This window comes from Bubalus kerabau, chromosome 3, assembly GCF_029407905.1.
Source record: "Bubalus kerabau isolate K-KA32 ecotype Philippines breed swamp buffalo chromosome 3, PCC_UOA_SB_1v2, whole genome shotgun sequence".
NCBI lineage: Eukaryota > Metazoa > Chordata > Mammalia > Artiodactyla > Bovidae > Bubalus > Bubalus kerabau.
In genome coordinates, this window is record NC_073626.1 from 109,957,085 (window position 1) to 109,975,199 (window position 18,115).

At 34.1% G+C, this 18,115-nt stretch overlaps 1 protein-coding gene across 1 annotated transcript in view; it reads left to right on the plus strand.

Moving 5' to 3' along the window:
* The window catches only part of LRP1B (LDL receptor related protein 1B), a 1,835,261-nt gene that overhangs the window by 1,242,133 nt on the left and 575,013 nt on the right, over positions 1–18,115 (plus strand). Inside the window, exons 38-41 of the mRNA XM_055574440.1 lie at positions 11,894–12,020; positions 12,157–12,308; positions 12,605–12,729; positions 14,060–14,428. Coding sequence (XP_055430415.1) covers positions 11,894–12,020; positions 12,157–12,308; positions 12,605–12,729; positions 14,060–14,428 — 773 coding nt within the window. The remainder of the gene's footprint in view (positions 1–11,893; positions 12,021–12,156; positions 12,309–12,604; positions 12,730–14,059; positions 14,429–18,115) is intronic.

The following is an 18,115-nucleotide window of genomic DNA, read 5'->3' on the forward strand; positions in this document are numbered from 1 at the left end:
GACAGATTCCAAGGAGTTTAGCAGTAACCTTGGCAAGGAAGAAGCAATAGGGTGGAATAGGAAGAATGGAGGATAGCAGGTGGACAAGATTTGAATCTTAAATCAGGTATCTCTGAAAACAGATCCTGGAATGAAAATTCAAGTCAGGTAGAAGTCAGATAAGAAAGGGGCCAAACAAAGGTTCAACTGTGAACCTTGGAAAGTTTTGGAGGGTAAACCTCAGTTAACAAGGGAGCTTGACTTCAAACTCCTAGCCAGTTATTCACTGGATAGGGCAACCCTGGAGAGAGATATATTCCCAAGATTTCTTGCTCTCAGCACCACTCACAAAAGAAGATTCTAGTAGCTGTCCTCTGAAAAATGTTGCCTATATGAGTTACTAAAAAGAAAAGGACACAGTAGCTGGGTACTGGAGTGCACAGAAATCACAAACAGGATCAGAGGGTGTATAAATGCAGCACCAACGGTGTCCACTACAGTTTGGAAGGTCAGTGTGGACATTTCCTACCTTTGATATCTTTTGAAGTATCTTGATCTCAAATGCTATATCATTTGTGGTTATTGGGAAGATTAAATGAGGTAAATTTAAATAGGAGGATTATATTAGGGAAAGTTCTCTTCTATTTTTGGTGATGGAATGAATGAAGGGGACAGAGTACACCAGTTGTTGTTCAGTCACTCAGTTGTGTCTGACTCTTTGTGACCTCATGGACTGCAGCATGCCAGGCTTCCCTGTCCTTCACCATCTCCCAGAGTTTGCTCAAACTCATGTCATTGAGTTGGTGATTCCACCCAACCATCTCATCCTCTGTCATCCCCTTCTCTTCCTGCCTTCAATCTTTCCCAGCATCAGGGTCTTTTCCAATGAGTTGACTCTTCATATCAGGTGGCCAAAGTATTGGAGCTTCAGCAGTAAGAATATGCCAGTAAAATCTATTTTAGAGGTTAAAATTAGTGAAATTGAAGAAAGTCATAGATGATATGCATAGAATTAGTGGCTATAAGTGAATAGGTAGATTTGCTGAAATTATTGTGGCAAATAGAATATGAATAAAAAGGATTAAGCAACATGTGTCCAGCTGCAATGAACTTCTAGAATCTAATGAGGTATTTATATGACCTTGAGTAATAGTGCTTGGCAACTTAGCAGTAGAAAAATTATGGGAAAAATAACCCCAAAAGGGAGCAGGTGATAACATAATCAAAGTTGGCAATTATAAGGGAGTAACCATGAGTTGCTAATCAGGAGATGAGGTCTAGAAATTAGTGATGAAATGGAATGAAACCAAGAACAGGAAGTTAGAGTAATGTTAAGGTTAGGCAAAGAGAGATAGATGTAAGTCCCTGAAACAGAAAAGATGAGGAAGCATGAGCTGGGATGTTCACAGGATCAACAACGTGAGTCATAAGGTCTCTATGTCATCTTGGAGGGAGAAGATGGCAAAATTGTCAGCTATTAGTAAAGCAATTAAATGGATTTGGTATTTAAATGTATTAGAGCAACTATACAAATTCATAATGTGAATGTTTTGAAATAGAGTATATAACCTCAGAGAAAGTTGTCCCCCCCCCCCTTACTTAAATATACTTCACTTTTATTCTAGACACAATGGCATCCATTTCTTTGGGCATCTCATTGCAGTTACTCTTCCATTCTATCATCTTTAACTTACAATGAAGATTTTCCCTTTGCTTTCAACTAGGCTCAGATCCCTCTTATTTGAAAAGAAAAACGCTGCCCTATTTCTCTCTGCATGTTTACTTCTCTAGTTCTTAAAAGTAAATGTTTCATCATTGAATTTCTGAAATGAGTTTTCAGCTTTAGTTCTTTCTAGGAATATCTAAATTTATCCATAGCCAAATCCAGATTTTTTTTTCAGGTTTTATACTGCTTGCCTTCTTAACATTTTTCCATTGATTATCCACTCAAGAGTTTTGCTCTGTTACTTTCTTTAACTTGGAGTTTTACTGTTCTCTCTGATCCCTTCCATATATATATAGATTTTTTTTTGAGCACTGTGTATCTTTTCTGAGCACACTCATTTAAAGCTTTGTATGGTATTTTCTCGCTTGCTATATTTATCTTTTACATATATTTTCATGTTTCTAACTTTAATCATTGCATTACATCCAATATTTTATCTTCATTCCTTTTATTTCTATTTACAATTTCCTTTAAAAATGATTTATTTTAGTGACATCCAACTTTCACTAAAACTTTTTCATCTACTTTCATACACTACATCTATTTTTCATCTACTTCTGTCCTAATCATTGTGTCTTTTTGTGTTACCATGGTTCTTTTGTCCTGACAAGATCGAAACTTACTTTAGACTTTCCACAGGTTTTCCTCAACTATTTCCATCTGTCTGTAAATCCTGTCATTCCTTATCTCCAGCTGTCTGAAGTTTTCCACTTCTCTCCATTGTGACTCTGAGCTCAGAGCTGACTTAGCTGGCGGATCTCAGTAAACACTTTTGATTTATTAATTTTGAGCCTCCCCTCCCACAAGATTCACATTTCATCCCTCAAAAAAAATCTTTGACATGAATAGCCATTTTAAATATTATTTCTCTATCTTCACTTCTTCTTAAAAACTTTTATTCAGTATTACTGCATCTATAGATATTTTTCAGGATTCAAAATTGACTTGATATACCTTTTTAGATATTATGTTTATTTTCAGGAAATGTTTATTACTGCTTGGAAATATTAGTTAAAATTGTCTTCAATACCTTATCTATATGCTTACTGATGAGTTTAGAGGAGTGGGAAAAGGGCTTATCAATGATCACTCTGTGTAAAAGTTAACTTAAACACCGATTTCCAGGTAATATTACATAGTCATATAAGTGTCAAAATTCATATCATAGGAATGAAGTACAGCATTTAAATATTCTGCCTAAAGTTAAAAAGTGGCAGGTGTCCTTACCAAATGAAAAGGTGAACCATAATGGAGTAAATCAGCTGAATCCAAAATATAAATGTTCCTTGAAGCCTGATTTTGAACAATGGAGACTTAAAGTCTTTTAAAGTGTAGCCAAATGCAAAATAGAAAGTGTATATGAATTTAGTTTAGCTTGAAAAATCAGTTTCTCTCCTCCACTGACTCCCTTTTTCTTTGGTAAGGCCTCACTCTTTAAAAAATTAAAATGTAATCTCTTTATGCTAAAAAGTGTTTTTCTACCTACAACAACAATAACAAAAGATGTATAGAAAGTCACAGTATGATATCAAAAAAGCTAGTTAATCTTCCATGATGTATGATCTCTAAATGAAGCACAAATACTCTATTTTTCCCCCTTTTTAGGCACTAGGATCTACATTGCCTCTCTTAATTTAGCTTTATATCTCTATGAGCATAAATAACTTTCTTAGAAGTGTTTCTTTCCATGGCAAAGATCCAGCTTTATGTGGTATCTTGGTATTCAACAAGTACACCTGTTAAATGGTCTTTGATTGATTACATATGTGTGTGTATGTGTATATGTATATATATATATATATATGCATTTTGAATATTTTCAATAATATATAGAAGGTCTTGAATTAAAGTTTAACATCTTTGAAACAACAAAAGTATAGCATAGTTTAACACCATTTCCTAAAGTATATTTTGTATCTGAAGTCAAGGTGACATACAATAAAGAAGGAATTAACTTTGATTTGCAATAGAAAAAATGATGGAATCAGGGTGCTAATTCATAATATTAATATACCATGATGGTTAAGTAACTCAGAAATACTACAATAATTCCCCAAATCACATCCACCTTTTTCTATTAATACAAGACTCTGAGAGAAGCATATGAACAAATTATAAGGACAAATGAAAGAAAACTGCTGTGTTTTATTTTCCATTAGGTATTTTCTCCAAAATTCTACTTCAATCACTCTTCTTTCAAAGATAGTTATGTCTTACCTGTTTTTTTCCCTATATGTTTCTCATTTCTTCACCTCTAAACATAAATCTTAGATCTTACCTTTCCCACTGAAAAGAAAAACGAAGGGCCAGAAGTGATAAAGATGCCCTCTGCTTTCATTGCAGGTATAAGCTAGTGAGGGAGAAAGAAAACCCAGAAAGGTCATGGCACTTCCTTTTGTAAGAAGGAGGCCCTGGGCCAGACTACCAAAGCCATGTTGAATGGAGACCAGTAACAGTTGCACAAAAGTATAGGACCTTGTTCCTAATTTCTTAAGAGATCCAACCAGTAAAAATTCAGTAAAGGGTAAAAGAGAAGTTTAAGATATTTCTCTGTTTGCTTATAGAAATTTCTTCAGTTTGTTTTAACATGGGATATCCAGGGCAGGTTTATATGACTGATATATAAGATGGTTTGGGTGTCATGAAACCAATTAAAATTTTCTGTATACTATTTTAAGAATTCCAAATCAACTCATGAGCACTAGAAGTCTAGGCTCTTGAAGTCTGTGTTAAATATTTCATAGGAAAATGCATATATTGTAGGGAAACATCAAGTGTTATAAATTAAGAAAACAAAAAGGAAATTAAAAAATGGACCACTCACTCAGGAAAACAACTGTTAACCATATAAATACAAACTAATATTTGTATATATATATGTATATGTACATATTTATTAAAATGAAAGGATGGGAAATAAGGCAGGGTATAAATAGATATATAAAATAAGGAATTAAATATAAACCTAACATGTTATGGAATTACAGATGCAATGGAATGTTTCTTTCTAAAGATTTTTTCTCCATATTTCTCCACTGTTGGCTGGGCACACACATAATTGTTTTACATAATTACTTAATATTGCAAAGTCAGTTCAGTTCAATTCAGTTGCTCAGTTGTGTCTGACTCTTTGTGACCCCATTGACTGCAGCACACCAGGCTTCCCTGTCCATCACTAACTCCCAGAGTTTACTCAAACTCATGTCCATTGAGTTGGTGATGCCATCCAACCATCTCATCCTCTGTCATCCCCTTCTCCCCCCACCTTCAGTCTTTCCCAGCATCAGGGTCCTTTAAAATGAGTCAATTCTTCATATCAGGTGGCCAAAGTATTGGAGTTTCAGCTTCAACATCAGTCCTTCCAATGAATATTCAGGACTGATTTCCTTTAGGATGGACTGGTTGGATTTCTTTGAAAAGTCAAGAAGGAATCTAATGTAAAACTTAATGTTAAAAAATAACAGAACAACACCTGAAGAAATAGGTCTTCAATATTAAGAAATAATAAAAATATTTCTAAGTTGAAACAGAGACAACAACCAAGATGGCCTGTATCTTTATTTGCTTAGAAAGTTCACCTCTGAAGTTGTTTATGGGGATTACAACTTCTCTCACCATAGCACTTGCACAGTTTTTGTGTTGAAGCCCCTACTTTCATGACTTATAGAGACTTAAAACTAGCAAGTTTTAAGCATTGCTGTTAACATTTTCCTCAGGTAATTCTTTATCCATTTGTGTCTGCCATTAAACAGTGACCTTCATAAGGGTTACTGAGTCCAATTCATCTCTTATTATCAGTTCCTGGCACTTAATAGATACCTACTTAATACTTGTTGAATGAGTGCATGACTGCAATGAAAAAATACTTTTGAGAATCATCCACCAAACCACTATAAAAAATTAGAAAGTAGTATTCAAGGTTATATTCTCTCTAGATTTTCTTTGAGCAGAGTGTTCCAGTATCTGTGGTTGCATTCTTTTTATACTTTCAGGAGCCTCTAAGAAATAGTAACACATCAGGACTTGAAAAGTGATTTGGGATTGGCATGTAATACTTTGTCAAAACAAAAATTGCACACAAATGAAGACAAAAGGAATGTGGATAATCCCTCTCAGGAATAGAGGAATATACCATATTCCTCAGAGAGGATGAAGGATGTCAATTCACATATTCATGAAATGTATTCAAGCTTTGACAATACTGTATTATTTTGCTTGTGCTTTGGCATGAATTTAGAGACTGATATATGGGCCTATGAGGTATACAATTAGTATGTGTTTTAAGTGATTCTAGTGATATTGCTCAGTTACTATTCCCAATATATAAAACCCTATAGGGCTTTTGTCTTTCTTACTTTCTACAGATAAACTAACACAATGTTGAACTCCACTCTAGCAGAGAATGGAGTGACATTCTTCATTCTCTTTTCAACCAACTGCCTATGTTAGAGATTAATGTGATATTCATTTTTTGTACCAGCATGGCAATTTTTGACTATTTCAGGTTTTCTCCAGCACATCTGATAAAGTATCTATATTATATTCTCTTAGGGAAAGGATAGGACTAAAGGAAATAGCAAATTTATTGTAAAAATTGCAACCCAGATCTATGCTCCAGGGAAAGAGTCAAAGAACCTTAAAAGAAAATGATTGATTCAAATTAGAGGCTTTTCACTATTTTTCATATATTTAAAATATAAGAATCATATTTAATATATGTTTGTAACAATTTAAACATGTTCATTCTTCTCTTACTCATTATCCTTTATTCTTTCCCCACCAAATTTGGAGCTTAGGTTTCCTGTTAGCCTTCTTTCCCCCAAAATATTTTTTGGAACTATTCAAAAACATGTATAGTACCTTGAAAGTATATTTTTCAGCAGAATCTAATTGTTATGTAAAAATATTTGTTTTCCGTTATTAACACACCTGTGTGTAAACTAATTCTGTGATCACTACAACTATAAATTAAAAAACTTTTGGGGACTCAACTCTACCCAATAGTCTTCTACATATTACTGAAATATCAAAAGTTAATTGGAAGTTAACTTGTAATATGTATTCTTTGCACATATTCCTGTCAAGAAATTCTATGTCTAATTAAGACAATAAGGATATTTGTGTTATGATGATTTCTGATATTAATAGTATTTCTATAATATTTCAAACCACTTTTGAATGTCTGTTTTTTTTTTTAATCTGTTTTTAATTCTGTAACTGTAAGCTTCTGTGAATGAGGGTATTTTCACTGTAAAACAAATTATTATCCAGAGAAATGTCTTTTGCAGCATTTGATTTTGACAATTTAAAAAATTTCTGGATCTGGGATAGCCTTGAAAAGTATTTTCAGGGCTAGATCAACCAAGTTAATACTCTAAAGGCAATTTTCTTGGTTGTATCATATGAACCAACAAACACTTCACAACAGCAAAACTGAACTCATATGGGGATGATATCAATTTGAAATGCTATCACTGAATCTTAATTTCCATGGAGTCTCAAAAACCAGTGAAAACAATTTTCATTTCTTCCCATTGCTAGATATCACATTTAGATATGAAGAATCTATGTTCATTAAAAATATATCAAACATGTATATGTAAATTGCTCTCTTAAATTATTCATAAGTTTCTCCCTTCAGTTTTGTAAGTAGCATTCTTTCTCTACATTTGGTTTATCATTCCCAAAGGTTTTCAAGGTGTTAATTTTGTACTTTCCATTTCAGTTTAATGAGCAAATCAGTTGTTATTTGCCTGACATTCATAAAATGTTGCTTAATTTTGGTGGGTGGAGAATCTTTTAGTTGTATTAAGCTGATAAATATTTTAGCCACAAAAGTGATGCCTGCAGTCAGTTTTGTCTTATTTGGCTATGTTGTAACAGTTTGTCAAATTACCACTGAAAATTGAATAAACTCTGTATTCAAGACAGTTTTATTTTGAATATTTTTTTATTCCTAATTTTGTTGCCATTCATCTAAGCCTCCTGCATGGAAGTATTGCAAATTTAAAATAGGAGGAAACAAGGGATAAAGAAGGAGAGACTTATTTTTAAGACTAAGACTTTTTTCATATTTTGTTTTGTGCTTTAAGTATGGAGATCTTTGCTATATTTATACCTAGGGGAAAATAACATTTGATATTGTTGTTGTATTATATTTGTATTTTTTGAGACAACATAGAGAAGAAAGTACAGACCTGGGTTAATAAAGCCTGTGTGCAGTTCCCTTATCAGCCATGTGATTATGATCATTAATTCCCTGAATTGCAGTTTCTATAGTTGTGCGATTTAATATGTTAAATGGCTGATTTGACCTACTCACTTGATATAAAATTTTTATTAGTCATTTAGTACATTTGAAAGCAGTTTACTATTAAATAAAATATATATTATACTCACTTCCTTCCATATTTTAACTCTGGAATATATTAAAAGTATACGACAAGAATCAGATTGAATAAATAAGCATGTCTGTCTTGGTGCCTAAAATGCCTCCTTCACAGTATAATGTTCTTCCCATCTTAACAAACAACTGACTAGTCATTTTAATGTCATTAGTAATGCTAAAATTTCCGCTTGAAAAGTTAAATGATGCAACACATTTACCTTTCATTTAAAATATTAATTTTTAATAATTTTTAATGCAATGTCTCTTAAAGACTTAAAACTCATAATTTTAATACAAGTATAGGTATCATCATGCCTGCTTCAACCTAGATCTAATCAGTAAAATATTAATAGTTGGATTTCTTGCTACAACGTTTTCCCTTTTTTATTTATAGAGCTTGTAAATATGAGTGAAAATTTCTTCAGAATTAATATACTTGGGATTCCAGCCATAGCTCAATTTGGTTGTAAAAGTCCAATGCATTTATTTTATACAGCATTTTCAGGGGGAAAAAAATCAACTTTTAAGATAAATCAAAACAATATGTATTAAGGAAATATACATATTTTTATATAGTTTAGTATTTTCATGGAGAAATACAAAATGTGAACATCAGATCAGATCAGTTCAGATCAGTCGCTCAGTTGTTTCTATATGCAGTCTCACTTTCTCTTCCTATGTACGATTGCTTATATCAGTCAGTTCAGTTCAGTTCAGTCACTTGGTCATGTCTGACTCTTTGTGACCCCATGAATGGCAGCACGCCAGGCCTCCCTGTCCGTCACCAATTCCTGGAGTTCACTCAAACTCACGTCCATCGAGTCGGTGATGCCATCCAGCCATCTCATCCTCTTTCATCCCCTTCTCCTCCTGCCCCCAATCCCTTCGAGCTGTTCCAATGAGTCAACTCTTTGCATGAGGTGGCCAAAGTACTGGAGTTTCAGCTTCAGCACCAGTCCTTCCAAAGATCACCCAGGGCTGATCTCCTTCAGAATGGACTGGTTGGATCTCCTTGCAGTCCAAGCGACTCTCAAGAGTCTTCTCCAACACCACAGTTCAAAAGCATCCATTCTTCGGTGCTCAGCTTTCTTCACAGTCCAACTCTCACATCCATAAATGACCACAGGAAAAACCATAGCCTTGACTAGACGGACCTTTGTTGGCAAAGTAATGTCTCTGCTTTTCAATATGCTATCTAGGTTGGTCATAACAAATATGCACAGAGTATACATCCTTTGGCATGATGAGTCAATGATTGCCATATTTTTCTAAACTTTAGTCACCGCTATTTTCTGACAGCTGAATAAAGCTTCACTGGGCATAACTTCAGAAGAATAGATCTGGTTTATCTGAAAGCATGAACTTCTGTATTGTAATAACAGAAGCAGAAGATATTAAGAAGAGATGGCAAGAATACACAGAAGAACTGTACAAAAAAGATCTTCACGACCCAGATAATCACAATGGTGTGATCACTCACCTAGAGCCAGACATCCTGGAATGCGAGGTCAAGTGGGCCTTAGAAAGCATCACTACGAACAAAGCTAGTGGAGGTGATGGAATTCCAGTTGAGCTATTTCAGTCCTGAAAGATGATGCTGTGAAAGAGCTGCACTCAATATGCCAGCAAATTTGGAAAACTCAGCAGTGGCCACAGGACTGGAAAAGGTCAGTTTTCATTCCAATCTCAAAGAAAGGCAATGCCAAAGAATGCTCAAGCTACCGCACAATTGCACTCATCTCACACACTAGAAAAGTAATGCTCAAAATTCTCCAAGCCAGGCTTAAGCAACATGTGAACCGTGAACTTCCAGATGTTCAAGCTGGTTTTAGAAAAGGCAGAGGAACCAGAGATTCCTAACTTGCTAACCTCCTAAATTGCTAACATCCACTGGATCATGGAAAAAGCAAGAGAGTTCCAGAAAAACATTTATTTCTGCTTTATTGACTATGCCAAAGCCTTTGACTGTGTGGATCACAATAAACTGTGGAAAATTCTGAAAGAGATGGGAATACCAGACCACCTGATCTGCCTCTTGAGAAATGTGTATGCAGGTCAGGAAGCAACAGTTAGAACTGAACATGGAACAACAGACTGGTTCCAAATAGGAAAAGGAGTACGTCAAGGCTGTGTATTGTCACCCTGCTTATTTAACTTATATGCAGAATACCTCATGAGAAACGCTGGATTGGAAGAAACACAAGCTGGAATCAAGATTTCTTGGAGAAATATCAATAACCTCAGATATGCAGATGACACCACCCTTATGGCAGAAAGTGAAGAGGAACTCAAAAGCCTCTTGATGAAAGTGAAAGTGGAGAGAAAAAGTTGGCTTAAAGCTCAACATTCAGAAAACCAAGATCATGGCATCTGGTCCCATCACTTCATGGGAAATAGATGGGGCAACAGTGGAAACAGTGTCAGACTTTATTTTTGGGGGCTCCAAAATCACTGCAGATGGTGACTGCAGCCATGAAATTAAAAGATGCTTATTCCTTGGAAGGAAAGTTATGACCAACCTAGATAGCATATTCAAAAGCAGAGACATTACTTTGCCAACAAAGGTTCATCTAGTCAAGGCTATGGTTTTTCTAGTGGTCATGTACGGATGTGAGAGTTGGACTGTGAAGAAGGCTGAGCGCCAAAGAATTGATGCTTTTGCACTGTGGTGTTGGAGAAGACTCTTGAGAGTCCCTTGGACTGCAAAGAGATCCAACCAGTCCATTCTGAAGGAGATCAGCCCTGGGATTTCTTTGGAAGGAATGAAACTAAAGCTGAAACTCCAGTACTTTGGCCACCTCATGCGAAGAGTTGACTCATTGGAAAAGACCCTGATGCTGGGAGGGATTGGGGGCAGGAGGAGAAGGGGACGACAGAGGATGAGATGGCTGTATGGCATCACTGACTCGATGGACTTGAGTCTGGGTGTACTCCGGGAGTTGGTGATGGACAGGGAGGCCTGGCGTGCTGCTATTCATTGGGTCACAAAGAGTCGGACATGACTGAGCAACTGAACTAAATATAAATACTATATTTCTTGAAAGAATAGGTGAAATAAAACATGGGTTATGTACCTTCTGTGTTTTAACATTTCATTTATTGACATGTTTTATTTCTGCATTTTCTGTCTGATTTTCTTTCTATATTTTAGTTTCTTCCATAGTTCTTCCATATTACAGGATTACGAAAATAAGCTTTGCTTTGTATGAATTCATGCTTTAAAATGGCATCACAAAATAATTTATATAATTCAAACTAGAAGAGCTAGCCATTTAGCAATCTAAATGGACAGAATTGAAAGTTATACTGCATTTTGTATGCATTCATAAATTACCTAGTGCTGTAGGTTAACAGTGAATAATAAAGATCTCTGTCCTCATTGTGCTTAACATCTAATAGCACCCAAATATATCAATAAAAAGTAAAATTGTAAAGAAATACAAGTGTAAATTTGCCACTCTAATTCACACAATGAAGTAGAATGTATGGTGCAAAAATCAGAATATAGAAGGCTTCTTGAAGGAAATGATGTTTGTGATATCAAAAACAGGAGCAAATTAAGCAAGTATAAGGCATTTCAGATAGGGAGTACTGTGTGCACAGGGTATTTTGGAAATTCTTCCTAGTAATCTCTATGAATAGCTAATTTTTTACAATAAAAATTATTTTATTGCAAACAAATACATACATATATTTCTTTGTAAAAGGTATTTTTGTTGTTAGTATGAATGTTATTGCTGTTTTTATTAATAATATACATTTTTGTGTTTACCTGAGTTTTATCTACAATTTCATTTCAGCTACTTGTTCTGGACTGAGTGGGGACAGATGCCCTGTATTGGAAAGGCTCGCTTAGATGGCTCAGAGAAGGTTGTCCTCGTGAGCATGGGAATAGCATGGCCAAATGGTATCTCCATTGACTTTGAGGTCTGTTGGTTGTCTTAAGTGTTTAAACTGCATTAAATGCAAACTTGCTTTACTCAATTTTTAGTGTTCTCTTATTTTCTTTGTTAAACACTTAATAAAAAAACAGCTTGTAATATTACTTTTCAATCGATCTTAGGAAAATAAATTGTACTGGTGTGATGCTCGAGCAGACAAGATAGAAAGAATTGACCTTGAGACTGGTGGGAATCGTGAGATGGTGCTGTCAGGGAACAATGTGGATATGTTTTCAGTTGCAGTCTTTGGGGCTTACATCTACTGGTCTGACAGGTAATTTATTTTTTCATAAGTATTTGAGTCTCAAAATGTTTTTTAGTGTCAGTTGCTTTACCCTTGTAGGATTAGCCATTTCTTACCAAGGTCACAAAAAAAAATCTCACAAACCATGTAATTTCCACAAAAAAAGGCAATTGCTCTTGCTATTCCAGGCTCAACCCTTTCAATGTCATAGACTAATGTTGGTTTCTTTCCCTTCTGCTGGGCCATCTGTTATCTTCAGCTTAAATAACTGGTTTGGTTTGAATTAGTTAAAGATTATTAATTGTGTATGTTCGACTTCTTGGCAGAGCACATGCCAATGGGTCCATCAGAAGGGGCCACAAGAATGATGCCACAGAAACTGTAACAATGAGAACGGGTCTTGGAGTCAACCTCAAGGAGGTTAAAATCTTTAACCGAGTAAGAGAGAAAGGTCGGTGCTCTTCTATTATCAATACATTTTATGTTATTTTTTTCTCTTATTTTTTTAACATTTATTTATCAAACTTAACTTAGGCATTAATTTTTATAAGTCCCAAACCTCAAGAACCCTCTTTTTTTTACCCCCTAATTTCTAACAAAAATCATATGGTAGCCTAATGAAATTAATTTATAATCATTCATAGATAGATATTTTTGCCTGGACAGTGCATGTATATGGACATGTTATATACTTGGCCTGTCTTCAGTATAGGTTTAGACTCAGTAATATAGAAACATTTGATAAATACATATATTTAACCTAAGTATAAAAAGCACAATTAGGATATTAGCAAAGAGCAGCCAAATGTTTTTCCATTTTATTTAGAACTGACCAAACATGCTGCATTACTTGGACCAAAAGGTTGTCTTCATGTCAGATTATATTTTAATATATAAAGTGATGATGACTTTGGAAGGTTGCTATTAGTATGAAATGTGTCCATAGTCATCATTTCTTTGAAATATGTTTCCTTAAAACATATTTCTTTAAAATGTTTCCTTAAAACATATTTCTTTAAACTATGTTTCTTTAAAACATTTTTCTTAAAATGTTTCTTTAAAACATTTTTCTTGAAAATGTTTTTAAACTGGTATGACAGTGACTTAGATATTTTTTAATATCACTTCTATTAAGATAATATTCATTTTAAGTGCCATTAGAGTAAATTATAATTTTCTTGACATCAAAGAAAGGTATATAACATAATTGTTTTGAAGAGGATGATGGATTCATGGAGGAGAATTAGTCTGACATAGAAATCTTAATAGCATATTACACGCTCACTCAAAACTGAAGTAAAAAACTTATGCCCAGTATACTTAGGATGTTAGGAACCATAAATTTCTTTGATACCTTATATACTTCATAGACACAGGTAGTGCTTCTTTGCTTTTCTTGTTGAACTCAGTTCATGTTTTGAGTGAATTAGTTACTTGCTCCAAAGATTACAATACTTGAAACCTATTGTAATCTCAGTATCAAGTTTCAAAAAAGTTATGTACTTAACTAACAGATTAAGGTTAACTTTTAAATAATTCTCTTTAGATGGTCAGGGAAGCAGAAGAGTGTGAAATAATAAATCTAAGGTTTTAAACTGGAGTGACTAAAAAACAAAACAAAACAGTACTTAACAGTGTTTTTTTTACTGACCAGTCTAAAATTAAGAATAAGATAATCCAGAAGATTCAATGTTAATTTTTTAAAATGTTTCTAAGAAAAAACTATATGGAAAACAAAAGCAAAAGCACAATGTGTGTATGTATCTTTTTCTTCTCTCTAGGGACCAATGTTTGTGCCAAGAACAATGGGGGATGTCAGCAGCTCTGTCTTTATCGAGGAAATTCCTGGAGAACTTGTGCTTGTGCCCATGGATATTTGGCAGAAGATGGAGTTACATGCCTAAGGCATGAAGGCTATTTGCTGTATTCAGGGAGAACAATATTAAAAAGTATACATCTTTCTGATGAAACCAACTTAAATTCACCAATAAGGCCATATGAAAATCCACGTTATTTCAAGAATGTCATAGCCTTGGCTTTTGACTATAATCAAAGAAAAGGTAGCAACCGAATCTTCTACAGTGATGCACACTTTGGAAATATACAGCTTATTAACGATAACTGGGAAGACAGACAAGTAATTGTTGAAAGTAAGTACGACATTTTTTTTTAAAATAGTTTAGTGGAAATGGGTATCATTTGGAGTAATAGAGAAATTAGAGTGGTGATTGCATGTAGCAATTACATTTTCCTAGAGTTTTTATTCTAAAACAAGTGCAACTATATCATCCAAACCCCCAAAAGTCAAAGAAGCAATTAACTGCTTAACAGGTACAGCATGAATATTATGATTATTAGCTTCTAATCATGGAACATTCAGTATATTCCTTTATAATGTTTATTATAAATGTTTATTAAAATTCATGGGAAATAATTTTTAGTATAAAACTTACTAATTTTATTTTTTTCTAATGGGAGAAATTATATCTTTATGGATATCTATCTAATTATATTTGGTGAATTTTATTTTCTCAAATATCACAGATTATCTTTGGTTTGTGTGCATGTATATGTATGTAACATTCTTGATGAGAGAATGTAACTAATGAATTAATATTTTTAAGACATTTTTAAAATTTTATAAGACAGTCATTTTAATATTTTATGGGATTCAAATGTAATATTGTATGAATTATCTATATAATTTAGAGAAACCTCTTCCTGTCATCCGACTTTACAGGGACTATCTATTCCTCGTTTAACATCTCTACATGATTTCCATATATTCCTTACTTTCCCAATTTTACTTTATTGAGGTCAATCTTTGTCATTACTTTTTAAATTTCAAAATAATGCATACGTTTATTGTAAAACGCTCACGTAATATGGATTTGAAAGGAAGTTTTTGCCGCATCACTGCAACATCAATTCCGTTTACTTACTTGTGACAGCTGTCATGACTCCAGAATTTTCTATACATATGTGTTTCATTTGTAATAACAAAAATGGAATGATCTGTATGTAATATTCACCTGCTTCTTTCACTTAGAATATATCTTTAAAGGCTTTCATTTAAGTATATAATGCTCTATCTCATTATTTTGAAAGCCTGTATCTATCCTGTGTCTGCGTGCCACGTCACTTCAGTCGTGTCCAGCTCTTTGCGACTCTATGGACTAGAGCCCACCAGGCCCCTCTGTCTGTGAAATTTCCCAGGCAAGAATACTGGAATGGGTTGCCATGCCCTTGATCAGGGAGTCTTCCCAATCCAGGAATTGGACCCCAGTCTCTTATGTCTCCTGCATTGACAGGAAGGTTCTTTACCACTAGTGCCTCCTGGGACGACCATCTCTCCTGTACTAAGGATAAACTAATTTATTTAACCATTTTCTTATTGACAATCATTTAGGTTGTTTTGGTGTCTTATCATTACCTACAATGAATGTCACATAAATATTTTTTCACACATGTGAATATTGCTTTTGTATAGAATCCTAGAAATAGAACTGCAAAATCAATGTTTATTTTTATAATTGGTCAAATTTCTTTTCAAGAAGATTATATTAATATATAATTTCATCAACTGTTTATGAAAAAGACCTATTTTCCCTCACTTTTGACAACAATGATTTTATAATATTTACCATCATATAGCTAATATATAAAAGAATCAGCTTATTTTAATATAAATATATATTAACTAGAGAGATAACTAGATAACTAGAGAGATCCAGTATCTACTCATATATTTTATTCATATGAAAAATAGATACTTTATGTCAAACTCTATTATACATTACCATCCCATGCTAGGCCTGCTATAGTTTATTTTGTTCTTTCAACATTTAGTATCCTCAAAATCCTTTGGGTCTATTCAAATCTGACTCAGCCTTTCCAAGTCAGTTCAAGTGTGTACTTTCAAGTATATACAAATATAAAATATTATTTCTTTATTCTATAGGGTACCATACTTATTGATAGTTTAATACCAATTTGTATATTCTAGCACAAACATACATATAGCATTGTATATTCATGCTATTTTGCTTTCTAGTGTGTGTGTAAATATGAAGATGCAACTATAAATATACTAATCATAGAGTTCAGACATTTGAGAGTTGTTGATTCTTTAGTTATAGCTCTATGAAGTTTATACTATAATTCTCTTTGGTCCTCTCTCCATTTTCTTAGACTAATACAATTTAGAGTTGAATATGCTCATGTTGCACATGTAATCTATTAACTTCTTCAATTTAAAAAATTAAATTTCTATTGAAATTTAATAGAATCTCTAAGATACTAAAGGTCTAGAGAATAAATAATCTGTCTGGGGAAGGGCAGGGGGTACAACGGAACTGAGTCAAGGAATCTAAGTGATCAAAAGTATGTTCATAATAATACTAGATATTTGTCCTTTTTACAGTGTTAAAAATGGCACCAATGGTGGAAAAACCATTGTGGCTAAACTGATGATACCTTAGCATTAATGAAGACGGCAGCACCAAACAGTACTAGTAGTGAGTGTATTTTTCACTGCCACTTAATAGCAGAAAAAAAAAAAAAAGCCAGTTTAACTTAAGAATGTCCTTGAAGAAAAGGTAAAAAAATAATTTTATTAAATCTTAATCTTTCCCAATCCTTCAGATTTTACCTCTTTATTACACTCAGTGATAAAATACAAACAGGGAACTTCTATTGCATTCTTAAGTCCAATGGCTGCTAAAGGAACTGGGTATTTCTGGCTTTATGTAAGTCCATGGTTCTTTTAACTGACCTTATCTTTCACTTGAATGAGGAACAGACAAACTATGATTATTCAAACCTGGCTGTGTGGCAGACTGAATACCATGAGTCTATTATTCCAAGGAAAATAACCTACATTTGTTTCAAATAATAAAAATAAAGCTTTCAAGTAAAAATTAAATTTTTGGAAGAATTGTATCTACTATAGTAAGCTTGATAGTTTCCCAATACTTAAAGGCTTTTCTGATGAGATGGTAGTGGTATTACTAGTGATTTGAGGGGTTGTTGCATACTGAAATTGTCAACATTTAGAAGATATGTGCAACTCAGGGAACCAAAATTTTCCTAATTACATGATAAAATCATGCCTGGGTAAATGATACATTAAGAGTATAAGATAGACCAATGAATTTAATAAAATGGAGTATGAAACATTCATCACTATGGTTTCTGATTCTACACTGAATCTAACCTTTAAGTAACTATCACTTTTCATGTTCTGTAGTATAAAAGCATATTCAGAATTATCTAAAAGGCTATGAAAACCCTCTTCCTTTTTCAACTCTGTAGTTGTGTGAAGCTGGATTGTCTTTATCAGTTCAGTTCAGTCACTCAGTCGTGTCTGACTCTTTGCGACCCCATGAATCGCAGCACGCCAGGCCTCCCTGTCCATCACCAACTCCCGGAGTTCACTCAGACTCACATCCATCGAGTCAGTGATGCAATCCAGCCATCTCATCCTCTGTTGTTCCCTTCTCCTCCTGCCCCCAATCCCTCCCAGCATCAGAGTCTTTTCCAATGAGTCAACTCTTCACATGAGGTGGCCAAAGTACTGGAGTTTCAGCTTTAGCACCATTCCTTCAAAGAAATCCCAGAGCTGATCTCCTTCAGAATGGACTGGTTGGATCTCCTTGCAGTCCAAGCGACTCTCAAGAGTCTTCTCCAACATCACATTTCAAAAGCATCAATTTCTCAGTGCTCAGCCTTCTTCACAGTCCAACTCTCACATCCATACATGACCACAGGAAAAACCATAGCCTTGATTAGACGGACCTTTGTTGGCAAAGTAATGTCTCTGCTTTTCAATAGGCTGT